The sequence below is a fragment of the Echiichthys vipera genome, assembly GCF_963691815.1.
Source record: "Echiichthys vipera genome assembly, chromosome: 19".
Taxonomy (NCBI): Eukaryota; Metazoa; Chordata; class Actinopteri; order Perciformes; family Trachinidae; genus Echiichthys; species Echiichthys vipera.
The window spans coordinates 19057174-19081532 of NC_139844.1; the positions used below are offsets into that span (position 1 = coordinate 19057174).

The 24359-nt window shown below is 41.2% G+C and overlaps 1 protein-coding gene across 2 annotated transcripts; it reads right to left on the reverse strand.

Annotated features, from left to right (window-relative positions):
- Positions 1-996: 996 nt before the first annotated feature.
- On the reverse strand, positions 997-21103 carry LOC310962279 (3',5'-cyclic-AMP phosphodiesterase 7B-like; the record flags this gene model as incomplete). Of its 2 annotated transcripts, XM_083934686.1 has the most annotated exons (13): positions 997-2593; positions 3439-3519; positions 4113-4209; positions 4337-4481; positions 5567-5658; positions 5754-5885; positions 7382-7482; positions 9779-9874; positions 9994-10057; positions 10176-10339; positions 10937-11026; positions 17598-17658; positions 21016-21103. In XM_083934686.1, the coding sequence occupies 13 exons, from the start codon at positions 21034-21036 to the stop codon at positions 2382-2384; spliced, it is 1356 nt and encodes a 451-aa protein (XP_083790812.1). In that variant the 3' UTR covers positions 997-2381. The 2 variants fall into 2 exon arrangements, with proteins under 2 accessions (XP_083790812.1, XP_083790811.1); XM_083934685.1 differs by lacking the exons at positions 17598-17658; positions 21016-21103 and adding an exon at positions 14566-14881.
- Positions 21104-24359: the final 3256 nt, after the last annotated feature.

The window sequence follows — 24359 nt, forward strand, 5'->3', positions numbered from 1 at the left end:
GTATCTCTATTCAATTTTGTCAATTCTTTGTCCCATCTCACGATAGAACTTATTTTTAACAAGATGATAATTATAGTCAATCTGTTATAATAATCACTCTGTCTTACACACATTTTTTATTAAACACAGACAGTACATACTTGTACTTGTTAGTGAAACCAGTGACCCTGTATCAGTGTTGATTCTGAGAGGTATTGAAATGAAAGGCAGCCCAAGGCGTCCTGTCTCAACTACATTAGTTTTACACTACGGCAGTAATGTGCGACCTACAGATAATACAGTTTTGCCATTTTAGGTAGTATACAGTTCTGAGTTCACAGTTCATTCTTAGTAACCACCCGTCCAGTGAGATAGTCTGTGACTCCCCATCACAGTAGAGACGTCAAAAACAGTGACAACAGTGTGAACTTCAGACAACATCGTGGCTTGCATATAGTCAGCGTTTCAGCCAAGCCAATAGAGTGCTATAGTGAAAATATATCAATATGTAGCTTATTAATTACCAGAGTTATTGATAGATATGAATATGGCCACTCTCTTACAACTGACTTTATTGCACTGCACCTTATAGAAAATTCTTTAAAAATCTGTCAAAGAAGTTCAGTTCTGTAAGTCATTTTTTTTTACACTTTTTATGAACATAACTTGTCAATATATTTGTGATAATCTTATAGAATACATCGTATGCAGAGTATACTGTGTGTTGGCTGGGTTGTTAGAATCATAAAGCTTGTGTTATTTCCTCTATAGCTCAGGGAAGACGTGGAGCTCCTGTTAGCTCCGAGTACAGTACACAACCTCGACAACCTCAACTATACATATTTAGCGCAGAGCGGTACATCTTGCACTTGGACCACTTAGTATTTACAAATGATTTATTCATTAGGTTACAACAGCTCCATATGGACATGATTCACCATTGAGATCACAGATATATAAGTACCAAATTGACTTATTGTCTTGATATTTACTTGCAACTACTAATTTGCCCAAGTTTTTAGACGTGATGTAAGACGCAGTGCACACAGTATCTGCAGCATGTGTAAGAAGAAAGAAATACAAAAGCCTTAGAGGTAAGGGAGCAGTGAGCTGATGTGTCATAACTGTACATTGGCACCATGGCAATGCTCACTGGGTGTAAGACCGAATATGACCCTGATACGGTGTGAAATATCAAACAGGAAGCAAGCTGCTACTGAGTGTGTGTGTGTGTTTCAGTATGCTGGTATGGCAGAAACTTTTAAGTGTAAGAAATCTTGTCCAGAAAATGGTAAGAGGCCATTTAAAAAAAAAAAAAAAGTGTTTCACGGAAAGACCAAGTGGCTGTTAAGGCTTTGTTTGTACGTGAGTTTGTTAAACGAGGTTATCAGATAAATAAATGCAAGTTGTTACAAATATGACACCAGTGTAAGAGTTATATTTTCTCAATATCCATAACCAGTAAAAAGGTTAACACATTGCTGAGATTTTGGCATGTGAAGTGCTGAGGTCGTACGTCACAGTATGTACAGATTATACCGTTTTATAGCATAACACGGACACAAACACTTCAGAAGATGACTCCGGTTGGTGTTCTCCACGTACGTGAGGCCAAAAAATATCCAGCCGACATCAGCGTTTGAGCGAGTCGTCCACGACAGCTGAAGCCACTTTGTGTCCGTCATAAATTGCGTTGGTCAGTTCCGTCAGAGGTTACACAGTTCAAACACAATGCATTGTACAGTTTAGGTACCGACTTAGTGAGTTAAAAATGCTCTTGTATGAAAGAGCATCCGATAGAAGTGCAAGCGGTACAAAAAGAGAAAAAAAGTGAAAAGAGATTAATACAGGATGTATTGTCTAAAAGTTTAAAAAGCATAGTATAGTGGATAAAGTCATATATTCACATTTTTCCTTCATATATTTTTATCACCTTTTCGAGCACAGTCCAGCTGACTTGTATATCATTTTGGCTTTTTCATGTCTTTATTGTTCGAGCAGTATTGTGCAAAACACATTAATACTTGTCTTCACTGATCCCTCTTCTGCCATCAGCTTAAAGCTTTTAATCCCTACTTTTCTCGGACACTTTGAAGCAGATATCAGTCCGTTAAAGAGCACGGGGACTCTGTGAAATTGTATATTTACTAAGATTTATCCATCCATCTGCCCTACCATAGAACGCTCTCCGTCTTCTTCTCCCCCTCCCTCTACGCTCCAGCAGAGGGAGCCATTTCTCCTAAATTGAAGCCCAGACTCACATCCAGTGCTCCCACTCTCGGAGCCTGCGAACAGCCAGCTGTGGGAGAAAATATGCTGGCGGACAAACAAGGAGGTGGATAAACACTCCTTTCCTCGGTTTACAAAAGGAAGATCAAACACCTTGAGAAACAAGAGGAAGATTAAGGGATGTCTTCCCCCTCTCCTCCTCCTCCTTCAGGCTCCTCTGCGCGTGGGTGTGTCTGGGCGTCTGAAGGTGTGTGTGCGTACCGTAGGCGGCTCCAGCGGGCCTTGTTCTTGTGCAGGTGACCCATCATGGTCTGGCTCAGCTTGCTAGGCTCTGTGAAGCGGTGCCACTCCTCAAACAGAGGCTCCACGATGTAGGAGATGAACCCTGAAAAAACACAGCCAAGGTGGGTCATCTACCACTAAATGTTAACAAAACCAAAGACATGGCCATCGACTTCTGGAAATCCTCCACACCAGATCATCCCGACTACAATTAAGGGCTCATTGGTTGAGTTAGTCGAGAGTTTCTAGTATCTGGGAACAGTGATCGACAAGAAATTGAACCATGCCCTTAACTCAAATGCAGTCTGTAAATGGAGAGACTTTACAATACTTTTAATGTGTTCAAGACACTGTTAGCTTTATTTTATAAATCTTTTTTTGAGTCCATTTGAACTTTTTCTTTGATTTCTTGGTATGGGAACTTCACAGTGCAAAACAAAAAACAGTTTGTCCATCATTGTTAAGGTAGCTAGTAAAATCATGGGCACGCAGCAGCTTTCCTTAGAAAATATCTATGAGAGACAACTGTTATGAAAGGCACGGTCAATCTTAGCCAGCTCTGACCACCCACTCTTGGAGGAATTTGTTCTTCTCCCAGCTGGGAGGAGATATGTGTAAAAAAACAATAGGTTTAAGTTTACCTTTGTTCAAAGTGCAATACATACCCTTAACTTTCACTGAACCTTGACTGCACTGTTTAGCAGCACTTTCACATCGCTACCGCTCCAATAGTCTGACTCTTTTAACGAACAGCTATAATTCTATAATTCTAATCTTTTTGGTTGTTTGCTGTAACTGCTGTGATAGGTGTCCCATGTCCTCTTGTATGTTGTGTTTTTGTTTGTGGCCGCTACTGTAAATCAAACCGCCCGTTAAAGGGACAATAAAGCTCTGAACTAATTTGGGGGAAATCTTGGGGGAGGATACAGTATACAATCTGGTACTCACCCATCTGAATGGCTGGGACAGAGTCAGCCTGCTGGTCACACAGGGGGCTAATCTCAAAGTCAAACTTTCTCTCCAGGTCGCCTGTCAGGTTAATAACAACAATTCAGAACAAAACAGTTTACATGTGAATAAAAAAGAGGCTATAACAAAATATGATGCTGACGCAGACCATCATAAAATCTTTGATGGATGAATAAAAAAAAAAATTAGCAGTATAAAGTATAGCAGCCCGTATTCGGGCGCTAAAACGTAGCATTTCAGACAGAGAGTATGCGAAAAGGAATTTGTATTTTAAACATTAAAGCATGTGAACATCTTCCAATAGAAACCCAAAATCCTGAACCTGAAAATGAGCCTTATATTGGAAATTTAATGGATGTAATACTGTATTGTTGATAGTATTTTAACCCCCACAGCCAACTCAGCTTACAAGTGTCTTGGGTTGTCCGGTAAGTTTCTTTCAATCATCTGTATGAGGGAAATGTCTTCTTACTTTTGTGGCATTTGCTCTAAAAAATAATTCTGACATGTAATTGAGCCTGTAAATCCTTTCCACTGCGGTTAAATGCATGTTATTGAAACCTACAATAGGTATTTATTGAAAACCACTACTGCACTAATGAAAACACTTTCTTTTGCATTTTCTTTGTATTTTTTTATAGCACTTTACTCACCCTGCCTGTAGAATTCCTCACACACTCTCTCACTCCACTGTCTGCTCAGCTCCCAAACCCGACATGGATTACAGACATCTGCACATTTCAAAGCAATCTGCAGACAAAAAGAGAGAGAGATGAATACATTCTGTACAGCTAACTTTGCTGCTTAAATGAAGTGTACATTATATTTAGAATTTTTATGAAACAGTCACGGATGTACAGTACTATGAGCAGTGTACCTGCAGTATAAAGTGCCTGTGTGGAGCGAGCTGAAGGTCCAGGTCTTGGTTGTCCAGATGTTCTCTGAAAGTCGACAGAAACTCATTCTGCCTGCTGATGTCAGTAGCCAGGATGAGAGAGCCCAGCTGCTGTTCGATGTCCTGCCTGCAGAGCATCGGGAGGAGGGTTGGGTACCGAAACACAAACAAAAGTCATCTACCGGACCGAATGACACTGCAGGTTTCGATGCCTCATTTCATTTTCTTAAAATTCCTGCGCTGCTCTCTGGTGCTCCGGACGTTATATGGCACAGTTGCTTGGACCGGAGTGAATATCTGTCGGATATCCAACTTTAAACTAACTTCACCCTGGTGGTGCACGAGTGATGCGGGTTAGTTAGTTAACAACATTGAGCAGCAGGTCCTGGGGAGCTGAGATACAGCGGCTGGCAGACTGTGGCCATAAAAGTCTGCGCGTTTAGCTCTCAGGATTTCAGCTTCGAACTGAAACTCTGTGGTCTGAAGTTTACTTTCCCTTTTAGTTCTTTCAGATATATTCTTTATTTTAACTGTTTTCATATTCTTTCAACTGAATAGGACTAAGTTACTGCTGATGGAAACCCGAAATTTCCTGATTTTGCCGCTTCACAATAAAAGCTTAACAGTAACAAAATGACAGGGGACTTTTATTGTGAAGAGTTTCTTGCAGATTAGTTTATTCATTCGCGTCACACCCAATCCTTCATAGTCCTATGACAAGGGATAGCGACTGCCATACCTCGGATCAATAATAATAGTATAGTATGTGAAAATATATGGTATATTTATTATTAAGTTATCATAAGCTCCTATGCTACATGAAGAGCTCCTGTGTTGATGCTCTGTAACTGACCCTGACCTCTGACCCTTCTGTGGAGGCTGGTAGATGAAAGGAGATTATGATGCCAAATGCACCATGATTATTTATCCAAATCAAACATGTTGATATGTCTGTCTGTGTGTCTAAATTCTTTGCAGGGGCTTGGTTTTTGAATTTCTGGATAATCTATGTCCCCTGATATTACAAGAAATTGCAGTACAGATATGCCACAGATATCTTTGTGTTAAGACTGGCGTGATTTCATAGTTTACTACAGAGCACTGACACACACAGACGTATCTTGCTCACAATTCTTCAGTGACCAAAGGAGTAAGTAATCAAATAACAATAAATAAAATAAAAGTATTTTTTGTTTCTGTAAGAGTACTTACGACATATCAGCAGGCAGGTGGGACAGCAGTCCTGACTCTCGCAGCATGCCCACAGTGGATCTCCAGTGGTGACTCTCCAGCACAGACGTGTTCTGTAAATGTGTTTCAAACAGACTTGATTACAGGCTGGACACCTACTGCACATTTCAACCCACCCACTGACACATGTCAGCACACCCGTGCGTACCTGGTAGAGGGATGCCAGGTGGTGTCTGGTTTTAATGAGGAAGGGCTGGTTGACTCCAGGATGGTCCACGTCATGGGCGGCCGCTGCCATCAGACCCAGGAACACGTCCAGAGGACTAAGCTGCTCTGCCAGCTACAAAACACGAAAAGTCCACAGGGTAATGACTTCCTTACGTAAGAGGGACACTTGCACTCATTGCAGATGAGACTTGATTGCTAAGCTGCCCTTCAAAGATTCAGGAGAGACAACATGAAGAGCTGAATTTATTGTGTTTATCCCGACTAGAAGCTGGCTTCCGCAATATTATCACCTTTTCAGTTTCCATGTTAGTTGAAGCCTGTATGGATGGCAATTCTATTTAATGTTGTGGCTCATCCATATTGGTGAACAGTGTAGGGGTTGAGCCCTTTAAATGCTTAGAGGTGGGGAGGGGGTATACTAGATAAAAAAAGCTACAATTTCTACAGAGATAAGATGGGGACTCCAACTTTGTACTCTACTTAACTTATACAACTGTTCTTTTAGAATCCCTTTTGGAAAACAAAACAAAAAATCCTTTTCTGATTTAGTTATAGTTGACGACACATTCTGGACAATTTTATAAATACCAAGTACAACTGAATAGGTAAAATATGTAAATTTTTTGAATAATTTTACCTCAAAAAGTGAAACAGTTGACAACAGTTGAAAACAGGGTCACAGGGTGACGATAAAAGCTTAATGTTCAGTAAAAGACAAAATGGCATAATCATGACAAGCAGCAGGCTTGACATCTTATATTGTGAGTGTCTGCTTGTTCTCTAGAACACAGGTTTGTGAGCTGTGCTAAATTCAATCTATTTATGTAAGTGCTTTTAACAAAATAGGTGCATCACAAAGTGCTTGACACAGCAACAAAGGACACAAAAGCAATTACTGTATAAAGGGAAAGATGCAGAGGCTCTTAATCTGGTCAGAAGGCTTCAGGGACTTCTCCAGGCTGAGGATAGATGTTGTTGTCGAGGCGGAGTGAGCAGGAATTATCCCTCCGGAAGAGAAGCTAATAGAATATATCAAGGAGAAGCCCGACCTGGTGAAGCCTTATAGTGTGTGTGTGTGTGTGTCTGTCGCTGTGATTTTTAATGGGGAATAAAAAACGTTTAAAAAAAACAGACGAAGCATTGTCATCACCGATTATCACCCGCCAAAATATCTACCATAACTAACTGGATCTCCACACCAGATCTTTGGACCAGACCCAACCTATTCATGAGGCATAAAGAAACCGATGAAGCCTCTTGGATGAGAGGTGAAACGTCTTCCAAGACAAACAACCAAGTCCAGTTGCTTTTGACTAAAATTTATTTGGGGATAACGATGACCTGAACAAATGAGAACATTTACAGGCTTATCTACCGACTTGTTTTCTTACCATCCGACTACTAAGTTAGTCCCGTTGTTTCAGCTATGTAGCAAAGATGGCGAGCATTGAGGGTGAGTAGTGTCCAGCGTTCGACCATTACAAGTGTACCATCCGGGTACTCATAGTGCACTCAGTGCAAATAGTAAGTATGAGGGTGGAAGCACACAATTTAAGACACAGCAAGAGAGACAGAGAGGGTCTGTGTGAATACGGTATTATTTATTACCTTGGGCTCCTTCAGGTAGCAGTACATGGCTTGGGTGACATCAGCAGCATGAACAGCATTGTGATAGGGATTCTGGGAGTGGTAGTCCTCTTGCACCATGCCTGGTAAACAGAATAAGATTTAACCCAATTCAGTTACCTCAACTTCCATATGTTTCATCTGATCTTAACATAATTTTAGCATTCACATTCACATAGAGTTGGGCAGCTTCTGCAAATTGCCGCAAGTTTGTTTGGCGGTGGGAGTGTCACTTATGGCCTGTTTGTGTTGACACCCTGTTGTGTTCTTTAACCCCCTAATGAAGAACAAGCAGACTTTATATTTCACTTGATCTCAACATTTCCGACCGCACTTGAAGGCAGCATAGTTTCACGGAGAAAGAAGGAAAGAAAAGAGATGGAGGGACTGAGCTGGAGCTTGTTGCAGGAAAGCTGTTACAAAAAACTCCCGGGCAGTTAAGTGCTTGTGTTTGTTTTTTTTTTACTATACAGTTTTCTAAAACTCTCTTGTAGCAGTGATAAGAAGCAGGATGTTTACTGTGGACTGTACAGGACTCTCAAAACGCCTCAAATGCAGGGTGACAAATCTGATCACTTTGGCCACCAACGTTGGCTTGCGTTTCTTTAAAAGTTGAGTCCGACTCTTTTTGGCGTCCCCCTACAGCTTCCACCGCTGCTGCCTAATGGCACAACCGCCATTCTAAATGAATGGGAGGCCTTGTTTTTTCGCTGGACCGCTTGATCTCGTCTGAATGCACTCTTATGTGTAATAATTATAATATAGTTAACACATTAAGAATGCTTGCTTAAAGTTTTGATTCACTGGAGCATGTGAATACAGAATTTAGTTGTTTAGTTATTCTCAACAGTTCTTCATATTGCATATGTTGAGCAACAGCTGCAGCAACTCACAAAACAAATAATTGGAACAGGGGCACAGGGATCTAACATAGCAAGCAACAACAAACAGCAAATCAGGGGGGGCTCCTTGCTGCAGCACGGGGCTGTCAGCTGAAGGTCGACCTTCAGAGACAGCTCAGATTCCCAGTCACCATTGTAACGCCCACACTTGGGACAGACAAGGTCCTGGTGTCGGAATCAACAAGGCAAGCGGAATTGCTGTAGTTGACTGGGACGACCAGCTTTTGATAGGAAGGGCTGGTAGGTGAGTACCAAAGCAGGGGATTAAACATCTGGTGTGAGCTCATTGAGGGTGGGTGCAGAGGATTTGCAGGTCAAGACTCTGCAAGGTATGGTGTGTCCAAGTTTTCTCATTTCTATTTCTATTATTTTATTGTATGGAATAGAGACCCTGCAACCCCATTTGTTATGACTGATTGGCAGATAAAAGAACAAGCTCCTCCCCCACGACATCACTGGCGAAGAAGATCACACTGGCCACAACAGACTCATAGGACGATGTTGAGGATGTTCTATGAGTCTGTTTTGGCCACTGCGATCTTCGCTGTTACATACTGGGGCAGTGGGCTGAAGGTCGCAGACACCAATAGACTGAACAAACTGATCAGGAGGGCCGGTGATGTCGTGGGGGAGGAACTGGACACCCTGACGACTGTGGCAGAGAGGAGGATGCTGTCCAGGATAGACCGGAAACTGGAGCCTCAGTTTGTTCAGTCTGTTGGTGTTTGCAATGTCTCCCACCCTCTCTACGACACACTGGCCCAGCAGAAGAGCACCTTCAGCAGAAGACTCCTGGCACCCAGATGCACCACAGAGCGCCACAGGAAATCTTTCCTGCCTTTGGTCATTAAACAACACATCCCTTGGAGAGTCTGTCACACCCCCTCTGTAATACGGACTCAACCACAGACAATCCTTTTTTTTTGCACATTTTTACGGCACTTTGCACATTATTACTGTACTTTTGTATATATATTACTATTGTAAATTGATATTATATATATATATAGTTATATATATCTATATATTTATATATAGTTATATATTTCTGTTTTTCCAAATAAATAGTATATTGTATGTATATATTGTTGTGTTTAATAGGTTGTTTGTATAGCTTGAGAAAAAAATTTCCCCCTGGGATTATTAAAGTATTTCTGAATCTTATTCTGACGTCAGTCTGAGTTTTCCTGAAAAGTTGAACCCGTCGTAGCTTTCAAGAGCATTCTGCCCCCAGAGCACTTACTTACTTAGCTTTCTATGAAGTGGTGGGAAATGGGGCAAAATGCTATCTGTAAATACACCGGTACTCCTAACGATTTAAATGTTGGAAAAAAAATAGTCTCAAGCTAGTCCCAGGAATTTGCTAGACTGAATGCATCCTAACATCTTATTTGGATTCTTACATCTCTTCTTACTGGAGGACAAAGCGGGACAGAGGGGGAATGGGCGTAGTCACTGACACTTGCTTGCAGCTTACCTAGAAACCTGTGCAGTTTGACCATGTCCAGCTGGAAGTGTTGAACGAGGCCATAGACATTGAAGAGATGGCACATGAGAGTCACCAGGCTGTTACCTACAGCACACATATTCATTTAAAAAAAAGATACGTTTTTAGTGCCGTAAGTCTGAAATTTTATGAAATTGTAGAAAAAGAAATATCTGTTAAACTTTAACACAAAAAGACCATCTCACCATTTGTAAGACGATCAAAGAGGAAAATGTCGAAGTTCCATGTGCCTACTTTTGATAGCATGTACTGCAAGGAAAGAAAGACGGTTTTGAGGTGATCGGGGATACACACCTGACAATACAGATAGCTGGAGACACGTGGTGTGTGTGTGTGTGTGTGTGTGTGTGTGTGTGCGCGTTCTTACTGCAGCTTGTCCCAGGTAGTCATCGTCCAGTAGGTGTAGTGACCCTGGGGTGTGGGGCACCAACCCCGTGAGCAGCCTGGAGGCGTGGCAGTATCTCTGAAAGCTCAGCAGGCGCTTCACTTTTCTCCTGGTGTCGGCCTCTACCTCCCCCCGCTGGGCACTGGCTGAAATTACATCGGATTTACATTAACAATACCAGGAAATGCAGCCCATCTGTGACAGATAGGCAACATTTTTTGTTCTCTTGAACAATTAAGTGCAAGTTCATGCCTCATCAGGTAAGAAAATGGGTGTCTCACTTTTGGAAAACACACAAGTACGCTTCATTTAATTGGCCCCTTAATTTAACGCATAATTGCCCTGATTCTGAGCTAATATTCAGAGAGTGTATCCCATGATTCATCAAGGTCTACCACTGTCAATATTTTACAAACACAAAGAAGTTCAAGTACATGACATGTTGGACTCAGCGTAAATCCAATCACCTGCTGATTTTTATTGATTATCCACATCAACAAAAAGATCAAATGTGCAATAAACATTACACATGGGTAAACCTGAGTAAATGGATTGTTATATAAGCCTTTTTAATTTTTGTGATTGAGATTTAGATTTAGAAATTTAGATAAAAATTGTACTATTTTTGTTGACATTATAGTCTTTTCAGAGTAAAATAAATAGATGAGCCATGCAACTGGACTGACAATTTCTGTAAAGGCCAATTAATGTTGTTTGGTATTTAAATTGGTCAGGAGACTTACTTTTGAGAACTCGCAGGCCAATCAGTGGGTAGGAGCCTCGTCTCTCAACAAGCAACACACCAGCATGACTAGTGTTCAGTCTGCCATCGGCTGCAAAAAGACAGAGAGAAAGAGAAAAGCAAAGGGAGGTGAAAACAATATAGAAATTTGGTGTTATCACTGATGCAGTGAGAGGAGGTGAGTGTAGAGGGACTAAAGCTGAGGAAATAAGGAGGAACAAGCAAAAAGGTTGATAGCTGAACGATAAGTTGAGGCAGCGAGTCGAGTGATGAGAGGATAATGGAGCAAAGTGTTCCCAACATAATCAGCCTCATAAAAGCGGATTTAGAAGCTCTATTAAACCAGCCTCTCTGAAACAAAAGGATCTTTGATATCGCCGAATCACCAGGACATCATGCATCTGGTCCAAGTTTGCCCACTGAAAAGGGATTTCACGCCAATGTGCAGCTGTTATGGTGTATGATTGTCTGTGTACGCGCTGCACACACGCACACATGTACACACACACACGCACACGCACACACATACACCCTACTAAAAGTCCACTGTATGAATTGGAAATGTCTGCAGTCCCAGACGGAACCCTTTTAGGCTTCAATCCTTACTGCGTGAGCACCTACAAACCGGAGAAGGGAACACAGCAGCACAGTGGTTCCTTGAATACTGAATACTGAATACTGCGTCTGTTTAAAATGTGCAATTCACACACCCTGAGTCCAGAGACAACAACACACAACAGAACTAGGTCCCGAGTCACAGCGGAAACGCACACACGTGGAATTTTCACTTGAATAAACTAAAAACTATGAAAAACACTGAATAATTTACAGATCAGATGTGAGGAACTGAAGCGTATTATGTCCTCGAGGTTGCCAGCTCACATCTCCTCTGTGCCTGACGAGAGCAGCTAAACTACCTGTTAATGGGTTTGGAGTCACTGTGGTAACTCCCTCGGGTTGCCAGATCTTGCCCTACAAGTGTGTGGGTTGCCAAAGCGGTTTGTAGGCATGGTGTTGTGGTTTTGGTCTGTTGTACCTGTCTGTGTGTAAGTGTGTGCTGTCATGTGTAGGCTAGGCAGCTAATACATAAAACATATGGTGGAAAAGTGGCATCATTCCCTATTTATGCATCTTATAGTCCAACAAACAAAATAAACCACATGGGGGAAGTGACTCAGCCTGTTAGAGTGAGGCAGAGGAGTCCTGCTGGCCTAGTTTGAGCATGAAAAGAGGGAAAGCCTCTGTTTTTTTAGCCTGTGCTGGTGGGCAAAGAGAGGGGGAAATACATAATCTGGTGAAAAAAAAAACTTCATCAAAAACACACACACCACCCTCTGGCTCTCCGTCTTCGCTGGAGCTATCTCTACATACTTCTATTTTATGTGTCACTCCATCCTTCATTCCTCCCCTACCTCTGGCGCTCGTCTCTCCATTACTACCCCCTCAACCTTACCATCATCCTTCATTCCTTCCTGTTCAACAACAACACCCCCTCTCCCCATCTGATCCATCCTTTCGTCTCGCCGCCCCTCTCCTTTTACCCTTTTTATTCCTTTAACTCTCTGTGCGGTAACTAGGTCATTGTTTCTGCGCGGCGCAGAACTGGGTCATTGAGGATGAAAACGTGAATCGTTTGGAAAGGGTGTTTGAAGACGCTGCGATGCATCTCAACATGCACCCGAGCATAAGCACTTGCTGCACACATATACACACACACACACACACACAAACACTTGGAAATTAGGTTATATCCCTGATTCTAAATGCGAGAACAAGATCGCACACTTGGTACGCACCACCCACACAAACATATGGAACACTGATATGAATAATGTTCACTGAATCTGTGGGTGTTTTTACAGCATGGATAGTGCTTTGGGGCTGTATTTCCTTCTCAGAAAGAGAAAGCCGGACACATTGCTGTCATATGCAGTGGCAACACTCGAACACAAACAGTTTTGAAACACATAGTGGCAGGTGATGTTTCCCGCTGCCTGCAGCTGCTGCTTCTTTATCTGGATGAATTAGATACATCCACATAGCTGGATGGAATCTCCGGATACAGCTAACTCACTGGCAGTGCTAACGCGCTTCTTTTTCTGTGTATTTGGATTTCTGTGTGTTTTAAGATCTGTTCAAGTGATTTATTTATTTCTTTACTTATACACCTTTCTATCTAAACCCGCCAGAACACCAGAACTTAAAGGAAATGCGGCTTCATATCCTCTGAGGGTGCAACTAAAGATTCTTTTATATCCTCAATAAATCTGAAACTCATTTTCTCGTTTCATTGATCAGTTGGTCCCAAAGAAATGTTAGCATTTAAAAAAAACAAAAAAACATTTAAAGAATGACTCACTGATCGACAAATTGATTAATTGACCTTTTATTTCAGCTGTGTTATAATGGTCTATTGTTGAATCTCCTATATATCTAAACCTAAAAAAAAACAAATGCAGAAGTTGTAAGGAAATATGCATTTGGAGAGCTCCTCTACTTCAATGTTTTATTACAAACAATTTCTAATACATTTTCATAACTGTTTTGAGGATTTAATAAAATGTCATCACGACTCTGTGTCACTCCTGACAAGTTATGTCAGTGTCGACATGTTGGTGAAATCAAACACTGCGCAGATAGCCTCTCACCCCCTGTGAGGAGTCATCAAATGAATCAGGTCAACACGATGCAAAGAGAAAGTCGCAGGCAGGAAACAGGCGGCACATTTGTCCGCTTTCCACCTTATGAGTCAGCGGTTGCACACAGGTAATTCCCCACAGTGTGAATCATTACTTCATCAGAACTCTGTAAAAGTACATTGCAGATTCATATGTACATTGTTCCATTTTTGTTATCGACTGATTTAAGTAGCACTGCCAGTCTTAATACTTATTAATCTATTTTAAAGACAGCATTAGAATGTACAGAATGAGCAATGTCATGCCACTGTTGTTCATTACAATCATTGTTAAATGTAAGATTGACCTAATTTCCTGTCATTAACATTAAACATTGGTTTAAGGTCATCCCTTTTCTACAGAACTAATTCACAATAATCCAACCGTCAACAATGTTGCTTTGCATCAGCACAGTGTTTTACTCCAGACAGACGGACTTGGCTTGATTGATGTTGTTATGTCAGTGTCATCAGTTCAGCTCAGCAGATGGTAACACTCTGGCTTTACAGCCCAAATCCCTCATTTCACTGTCTACTCTGCCTGGACGTCTGAACCTCGCCTCCACCCGCGTCACTTAGAGACTCACATAAACATACAGCCATACTGACTGACACACACAAACACATGTGCACAAACACACACACGCACACACCTGCACGCATGCACAAAAAGGAAAACGTGCACCAAAACATGGAGTGGAAAGCTAACATTCAGATGCTAAAATTGATGAATATAACCACATAAATACAAATTATACACATTGTGAAAGAATGTGCAAAAAACGATCCAACGTAAAGGCATTCATTATCTGTTTCCTAATGTGGATGTGTTTCGATGTATCCCGCACAGTTACTACTAGGTGACTGTTACTAGGTCAAAGGAAAACACACATCTGACATGACATAAGCTTTACCGTATATGTGACATGTGACGTGTAATGAGAGCAAATTACCTTCCAGGTGAACGTTCCTGTCCTCATGCTTCCCCTCCTCTACCTCTTCCTTCTCTGATTCCCCCCAAGTGCTCGCCTGACTTCTCTCGGGCCCCCGGGGGCCTCCCCTGCGAGCCCTCCAGGCCGCCCTTAGCTGCCGTATGAGAGCTGGAAGCTCCAGCGCCAGCGACAGGCCCCCGCAGGTAATAGGAGGCGTCCTGAGGGGCCCCCAGATCGGTGAGCGGGGAGCCTCATCAGGACATACCCCGACTTCGACTCCAAGACTGGAGTCCCGCATTCTTAGATCTGGGCTCCAGAGCCCCTCCAGCACTGGCATCCTCACACCGAAAGACAATAGATAGATGACAAACAGGTGCAAGGAAAAGAAAGAGGCTCGAAATAAAAATAAAGGGGAGCTGGTGAAAAGATAGTGGGAAAGGAAGCTCACTGTCAGGTAGCCATAGGTGAAGAAAAGGAGGACAGACAGACAGACAGTTAGCAGCAAGTCAGAATGTAGGACAGAGGAATAAAGACTGCAGAGAGAAAATCAGTAGCAGGAAAGAAAGTGGGACAGAGATATTGAAAGCAAATGGGTGCAGAGTGATGAAAAAGATAACACAAGCGCAGGGAAAGGAAGCAGGGTAAAGGTAGAAAAGAAGTGAGAATCTGTCTCTATCCCGGTCAGCCAATGATGGTCTGCTCCCTCCTTCTGCCGCATTCTCTCGCCTCTCTACAGTCTCACTCGCGCTGGTGTTGTTGTGGAGTCTAAAAAGCCCCTCCTCTCCCCGCTCGGAGCTCACTTACACACTCTCTCACTCTGCTACATATGCTGCTACACTGACGGCAGACCAATAGGATTTGCGTGAACAGCCGTGGGGCTTTCGGGTCCACGGACGCAGTCTCGCGGTCAGATCAGTGAGAACACAGAGTCACCTTCCCCACACACATTTCTATAAACACATCTAGGATCTCTGATCAAAGCAGAAGAACAAGATTTGATCTGTTCACTCACCTAAAATGAAATGATTAAAGAGGCCTCTGACTCAGATGAACTGAACATTTGTGTGGAACTGAATACACTCTCTTGTCTGTCCTCCTTAAATATCACAAACACCCAAAGGCTTTCCTGTGGCTGCTGAAAAACAGATATCAATGAATATGAATACAATTAGGTGAATGTTAAGTTAAAAAAAAACAGACGTGTTCCTCTTTGAATGCACATAGTCATGGAGAATGCAGCGGTACAGAACAACCATTACATTTTTCCACAGAAATGTTCCCTTGAGAAACAGTCACATGCAGACAAAAGTACAGACGCACACATACACACGTACACACACTGGCGCAGACAGACACACAGCCTTGAAAGTCACAAATTAGTTGTAAGAAGTCGATTTCGAGAAATCATGAGACAAAGAGCATTCAGATAATAGGTGCTGTGAGAAACTGTGCGAGGCAGGCAGTGGGACATAATGTACGGCATGGTAATTCAGTGAAAATGCGCCGTGGCTGCGTACTCAATGTATTGTTGATTTGTCTTAGCTGTGATCATCAGATGATATTATAGTGTCAAATATTGTACTTTTCTCTTTGGGTGTGGTGATGGAATGAGAAAAAGCTAATATCTAAAATATAATAGCAACCATCAACACGTTCTTCCTTTTAAATGTGAACTTATGTTTGGATTATTGAAACCTCAAACATGACCGTTGACAGTCTTGACAGTCAGATATCGAACTACAGAGTAAATACAGACACCACGTTGGATGACAGGTGGATTACGATTATAGTCACATCACTAGGCAACCCCAAAAATCCCACGGGAACATACATTCTAACGTGTTTCTGTGCCAAAATAAAGTTTGTTTTTGGCTAATTTACAATGCCGTTTGTGCGGAAATGGGAAACACTCCTGCTACCGCCGTGCCTCCTCTCATCAGAGAACTCTAACTGACAAGATCACAAGGGAAAACCATTAGAATCTAACACCAATCAATCTGAACACCACACGCTGTAATATTTTTATCACAGACGGTCAGCACCAACTGGATCAGCCTATAAAGGACTATGTTCACCCATGATGCCAAATCCTAATCACCCCTACAATCGTAAAGAGTGTAAAAGCCATTATCAGTATGAAGGAGTGCAACAGTGCCGACAAAACTATGCCTTTTCATGTTACCACTGACAAAATGACCAGACTATTTGTGACTTCAATGGATGAGAACACAGTAGCAAAAGAAGACATGCAGCAAAAAAAAAATAAAAAAATAAAATCAGCTAGGATTTGTAACTGCGTAAAAATAAACAATGTGACAAAAAGTAAGAAACAGAGATAATGGCACAGAATGAGAGAGAGAGATATGAGAGTGGACAAGGTCAGTGGGAGACTTAGTGGGAGCAAACTTGGGAGTCAGCCAGAGGACTGCTGGCTCTGAAACATCCCTCCCTTTTCCTCTCTCTCTCTCTCTCTCTCTCTCTCGCTCTCTCTTTTTCTCATTAATGATGCTACTGGTCACATTTTCTGACAGGTCGCTGCAGTGAAGTGGGTCAGCCATTGAATTAAATCGCCTGTCTAAAAGCAAACAGTGATTTTTTATGGGAACTTTTTAACAACCTTGACATTAATATGGAAAAAATAGGCATTTCAAAAAGGACTGAGACTGTGGTTATGATCAACAGCTAAATTTTACTGTCCCCCAGTCCGGACACTACTTCAGAAACACGCCTGGAGTAAAACTCAACATTGTTAGAACACTCACTCACTTGTTTATGGGCTTCAAGTTAGGCTTTTTCAGAGTTAGGGAACTGACTGTACTGAAAACCAGTTATTCAACAAAAGTCTTTGAACCGGACAGTGTAGACATACAGAGATAGCAGAAATATGCCTCTGTGTTTGACAAGAGATTATACCGGGCAAAAGGTTAGCAACAGCCTGCAGCACAGTTACTAAATATTTGGACACATTTTGCACCATTGATTTGCAGCTGGATCTCTATATATATATATAAAACCATTTGCACTGCGGTATTCAGGTCAGTTAGCATTCTTACCCAGCATGCGAACTTGTATGGCATTCTGCTCCGACCTTTTAAATGCGACTGCTCCACACCTCTGTGGCAGAGAGAAAGAGGGAGAGAGAAAGAGAGGCTGAGATTAGTATTACAACACCCTAAAATACACTCTGCTATCTAAGAGCAACGATCAACCTCACTAATAAATAGAAACTGTGTGAAAAGTCATGGTGACCCTCTCTGCAAAAGGCTTTCACACACGCGCACACACACACACACACACGCACACACGCTCACACACACACAGACCTCTTTCACACTGATGTGCCACTCTGCCAGCCTGCACTGTTTACCACACGCCCTCAAAATCTTTCTTAATATTTAGTTTTCTGTTCTTTGACATGCAAGCAACATCTAAACATAGATATTAATGAATTGTTCATTATACAATAACTTAATCTTTGGTGGCATGGTGGAGTGGTGGTTGGCACTGTCGCCTCAAAGCAAGAGGGTTCCCGGTTCGAATCCCAGCTGGGGCCATTCTGTGTAGAGTTTGCATGTTTTGCAATTAATTGTTTTATATCCTGTGGAAATTTGTGTCCACTTAGAGAAGCAGTGTGTAGGATTTAGTGACATCTAGTGGTGAGGCTGCAGATTGCAACCAACAGAATACACCAGAAGCGTGTAAAAAAACCTACACTGGCCTTCAGGTAACATAAAAACATTAAAGACCCTCATTGCTTGGTTTGTCTGTTCTGGGGAACTATAGAAACATGTTGGTACAACATGGAGGGAACCATGCTCCCCACGGCATCTTAGTTTAGGTTTATAAACAAATGAAAACATAATTATATATATATATATATTACATTTCTGCCAATAGATCCCCCTAAATCCTCCTAGCAGTTACTATAGCAACAATGTATGTCAGGACGTCCTAACTACGCCTCAATCATAATATTGGAACGGGATAAAGAGCATCTGTTTAAAGACTGTTATTCCTCTCAATGAGAAAGAAAGGGTAAGCGTGGCATCTGCCGCTCAAGTAGCGACGTGTCTGTGTGTTGGCCAACTACACCGAAAAAGTGGGTCAGACAGCACACTGGCATAAACTGGCAAACAACTGCACATTAATCACATGCTTCCACATGGTTGGCCCTCGTGTTCATAGGTCTTAAGTCTTTTTTTTTTTTTGCCATTATCAAAAGGTGTGCTTGTGTCAAGTTCAAGTCACATGGTTTTTGTTTTTTAAGAAAATACGGGTAACCGACGGATAATAGATAACATTCACAAAATTGTACATCACATTAAGTCAATACCATTTTGCTGTTTCGAGTCTACTTAAAGGCTGTTCATAAAAAAACATTCACCATTATCATTGAAAGTTGATGAAGTGGATCTTGATTTATGTCTGCAAACTAACAACTATTTTTAACTATCATTTTTTGTCCATATGTTCAGAAAATAGTGAACAATGCTCAGAACATTTTCTCAGAGTCCAAAGTGACTTCTTAAATATGCCTATGCCTATCACATTATTATACAACCAAGAACAGCAGCCAATCATTACATTTAAGCAGTTGAAACCGACAAATGTTGTGCATTTCAGCTTAAAAAATGACTAAAATGATGAACTGATGATCAAAATTGTTATCAATTAATTTTCTGTCAATCAACAAATTCATGAATGCACTAGGGGCACCTTTCAACTCTGTTTTTGAGTCTTGACTTGTCTCTAGGTTTTTAGATTTACACCAACAGAACAACCCTCTCTTTCTAATGAGTTAAAATTGACAGTACAATAGCAATGTGGTAAACTGCCATTGTACCTGGATCTGAGATCAGTTCCTAAACCTAATCACAACCCAAAGTCTTACACTGCAATTTAGGCTCAGTAGCCGCATTTCCCAACTGAGGTCATCTATTTCTAATAGCTAGTAATGGCTATAATAGTTATAATGGTTTCACATCTGGGAGCATAGTGGACAAGAGTGAGAGTGGACTGAGTGCACTAAGCAGTGTTGGTTTAGTGTAACATGAAGACAAAGACATGTACCATTTGATAGAAACCAGGTACCCCGACTGACCTGACACACATAACAAATCATCTGTTATCTCCTATTACTGTACATAGTGTTGTTTTTCATTGTTACCCCTCTACAGGAACACAGTCATAACAGTGTTCCAAGAGTGGGAGGATTTAAATCTAAATCATCACAATGTTGTTTACCGGTGTGCAGGAAATGAGTGAATGGAGACAAGCCAGAGGCAATGACGTTTCACCCATGCAGCCCACGTGGTTATTGCATGTTTACAGGATGCCCTCTGTCAAATGTTTTTTCCATGATCTTAATGCTTACATCATTATTCACCTAAACTGGCTCTTTAAGTTAAACTCTCTCTCTTTGCTATTGGCAAGCTGCTGACATTGAGCAAGTTTGTTCACTGTCTCATATCTTCACCTGCAGCTGGAGATTATTTTACATACCAAATGCTGAAAGAAAGTGTGTGTGTGTGTGTTTGTCAAGTAACAAGTGCTTATTTTAAGTACTAAAAAGCAGACAAAAGTTAACACTGCATATGAGCCATGACTCCCTGACACTATGGTTAAAAAGCTCCACAAAAAGAAGCTAGTGGCCCTTGAGTTAAATATTATTTGTTGTTGTCAGTATCCAAGTTCAGTAATGACCTTTGTGTTTGAAATATCAGTAAGACGCTAGGGAGTGGACCTTGAGAATTAACTTTTGTGCTCAAATAGGCAAATTGTTATACATGTACTTTAACTGTAAAATATTAATTATAACACACTCTTGTTTTCACAATCAAGTTCTCGCACAGCCACTTTACCTGTACTTCCTCTATATGAAATATTTCATAAAGCATTTAGATCATTTTTTTACACATATAGGGCTTACTGTAGCATATAACCAAATACAAACACCAAACCTTCCTAGCTGTAGCTGTCTTCACTGAACACCTGCCCCTGGTCATGTGCTCTGCAGTCCAGGCTGCAGTTTACACTGACGTGACACACTGCAATAATACACAGGGTCTAATGAGCCCATCACTTCAGACTATAGAAGAGGTTATATATTTATATATGAAAAAGTCTGACCCAGAAACTATTACCACCATAAAAGAGCAAGGTCACTATAAACTCACCACCTAGAATCAAAACATTTCGGCCACTATGACAATACAAGCACAATGTAGGATATTAACTCAATAGCATATAGCACAAAGTAGATTACAATACGGTCACTATAAACTCTCTTCTGAGCACTAAAGACACTTAAAGGGTCCATACATTGACGATATAACACTGTTTTTCGTTAGGTTTTACCAGGCCTATTCCAAAACAACTGTGTACAAGCCTGTGTGTGTGTGTGTGTGTGTGTTTGTGTGTGTGTTTAGAGGCACGCAGCCCCATGTAGCTGTAAAATCGCGGTCTACATACCTCGACCATTAAACAGGACATTTAACCATCTTGGCCGCTCGTGGGGTAGCAAGTGAATGCGACGGAATCAGGCGCGTGCGGGAGTGTTTTCATGTCACGGGAAGCGCACGAGCCGCATACAGCACAGGACGAAAGGTGACTGTGCTCTCTGGCTAACACCTGTTTTCAAACAACGGACAGTTTTTCATCCTCTCCCCGCGGCGGTGTCTGACCTTCTCGCACTGTAATGGACAGTGTCGGCTTTTTATGAAGGTGAGGTGAAGTTAACGCCCCCCCACCGCCGCCGCCTGTCCGCGTGCTGTTTGAGAGCCGCAGAGAGCGGGGAGGGGAGGGGCTGGTTGTAGCATCACAGGGCGGGGCTTGTGGAGAGTGGACCAATCAGCGCTGGATATAATAACTGATTGGAGTAGAATTGCTGGTCCTTAATAAAACATCTTGTGAAAGTTATAAACACAAACATTTTAATGTGTCCAAATTTGATTCCTGTTTGCAGTGAATGTGAATGACATCAGCTGACAGGAAGTTAACAAGGACCAAGGCTGTTGCCTAGCAATGGAATGCCATTAAAAAGGTCTAAAGCTTTAATTTGAGATATTTATTCATAACACTGAGTCTGCAAAGTGTGTTCCTGAAATAAAGGTTTTTCCTGACATGAAAGCAGGGCCACATCCACCCACTAGGAAGGCTGTGGGCCCTTATGAAGCCCCCTAAATACATCTATGGTGGAGCTGTGTGGGTTGTATGAGGTTACTTAAAGAGGACCTATTATGCTTTTCCGTCTTTTCTGACCTATGAATGTATTTATAATGTTTTATAGTCACGTTTAATAATACCAAAGTGTCAAATAATGAAGTACTTGCATTTAGACATGAGCCCTGCCGAACGCCTGTGCTCAGCTCTGAACGTTATTGTGTCGGTCGCTATCAGAATTAGAATCAAAATCAGATTTATTGCCAAGATATTCGCATTACAAAAATTTTGACTTGATTTGATGGTGCTTACATGGAAACAGACACAAACATAGGCAAAAAAAAAAACCCTAAGCATTAGAGATTTCTCAGAATTTCCAGGATTTGTCTAGGTAGAAGAATCCTGACTTCCCTACTGGTCATGCTGCTACACACAAACTGTAAGCTGTAAATTTGGCCACTTTTATGCTGTTTTAGTGTTTAATTTGGAAGTTAACCTGTTAAAACTAAAGTTAGCATGTTGCGCTGCTAACGTGGCTAGCTTCCATATAGACATGTTTCCAGCTGCTGAGGTCACTGATTCAGTATGTCATAACATTTGTATGCATGTGTCTGGTGTCTTCCCGTCTGAATTTTACTGCGGAGTTGTGCCTCGTAAATCCCTCCCTGAGATATAAATCTGAAGGCAATTCTTTTTGTGTAACAAAATCCATTTATCCCTAAACATGCAGTATGTGTGCGTTTCCCTGCGACCCTTTAACCTCAGTGAACAGTGTAATCCCAGATTATTGCTGTCAGATTAGTGTGCATCATGCTGCTCACAACAAAACAAAAACAAAATATCACTATCCTCTCTCTCTCTCTGTGTGTGTGTGTGTGTGTGTGTGTGTGTGTGTGTGAGGGCATGTAACACTCATGCTGAAAATACTATTGATGCTATTACTGTGGGCTATTTGGATAGTGAATTGCTTTTTATTATAAAAAAATAATCTATCCACATATGCATAGTTTGCACATTAACAACCCCCAAGGGTGGTAAAAAGCTAAGTGAGGTGACCATGAGGAACAAAAACTACTTACACTCACATGTTGTCCACTTATGGACTAACAACAATCTACTTGATTTAAATTATTACTCATTAAAAATTAACATTTATTTGTAAAATTCGTGAAAACTGTAGTCAATTGAAACAATGTCAAAATACAGTTGTAATAGCCGACACTGACACCTGCTGGAAAATAAGATAAAGTTAGGTGCAGTATGTACAGCACATAATATTCACGAGTCATACTCTACAACACATTTAGGTGCTGGGTGAACAGCACAAGTACGTGAATAATGAAGGACAAATAGAATTCAAATTGTGATTTTTTATTAAGTTTCTGCATTTCCTCTATTCTACAAAAAAAAAAAAAACAGAGAATACAGGCTAACCTTTAATTAAAGCAGAACTGAAATTCACTTCCACTTTCAATTCTTCATTATGCTGCACCATAAAGCTACAGCAAATGGTTACACTGATGTTTAACAGTTTACACGGTACCTTAAATGGTACCATCCATAAAAACATGAGCAGTTGTAATAATAAAAATACATATGAGTGTTGCTTTAGTGGGGTAGAATGAGTGTTGAGTCCCTTGGGTTAAAGTCAGATATCCTGTCACTTGAAGGTTTAGTAAAGGTGAAGACATCACAAAGGACACAGAGATACATTTAATATTTTATATGGAATGTTCAACAATAATGAGATGGGGTTTTTTTACATGCTGAGGGGTAATTTATATATTTTTTAAATGAAATCTTCTGAATTGAAAAATATTCTTTTTTATTTTTTAAGCTTTTATATAAAACAGAAAAATGACAATCTTGGGTTATCGTCAGCACTAATTTAACACAACATATACACTGAACTAGAGCTGTTATCGGGCCAAAAATAATCCGTCCCAACATGAACCGATTAAAAACCTGAAGTGCTTTTTTATCCATGCATGTTTAAGTTGAATAGAGATCCAGGATATTTGGTTGAACTCGACCTCTCGTTCTGCCAACCCGAGGTATCTTGATGGCTGTTTTTACAAACATTCTGAAACGCCCTGTATGTCACTGTCTTAAATCCACACACACACACACATTAACCATTGTTTTAACTCACTAATTAATAGATATTCACTTAAAAGGCAATTAAATAGATGCAAATCTTACGGAGTATAACCTTAAACACGCCCACGTGTTGGGTGTTGCGCATAACTTACTGCACTGCAGTAACTGGGACAGAGACGATTGTATGAGGTTGACTTCCTGTGTGTAGATCTTTCTGCACCAAGGCCTCATAGACATCTGCACTTCATGCATTGTGTTACCAAATGATTTGGGTTTTTTTGTTATTTCTTTTATTGCTTAAAAGTGTGACCAGTTGCAGAGGCTGCACAAAGTTTCTTCATGTTGCAAAAGGTGTTGGTGGATAGGTATGACTACAACATAGTAGGCTGAAGTTACATCCTGTTGGTTGTTGTTTTGCGGGTAATTACACCCCACGTTTCTGTGCAAGTCAAAGTTTCCTTTGAGAAATGAAACAGACTGACTTGCTCCTCCGTGGTATGCAAAGGGAAGTCTCATCACTATAGGCAAGCAGAAGGGCTTTTTTAGGGCTGTGC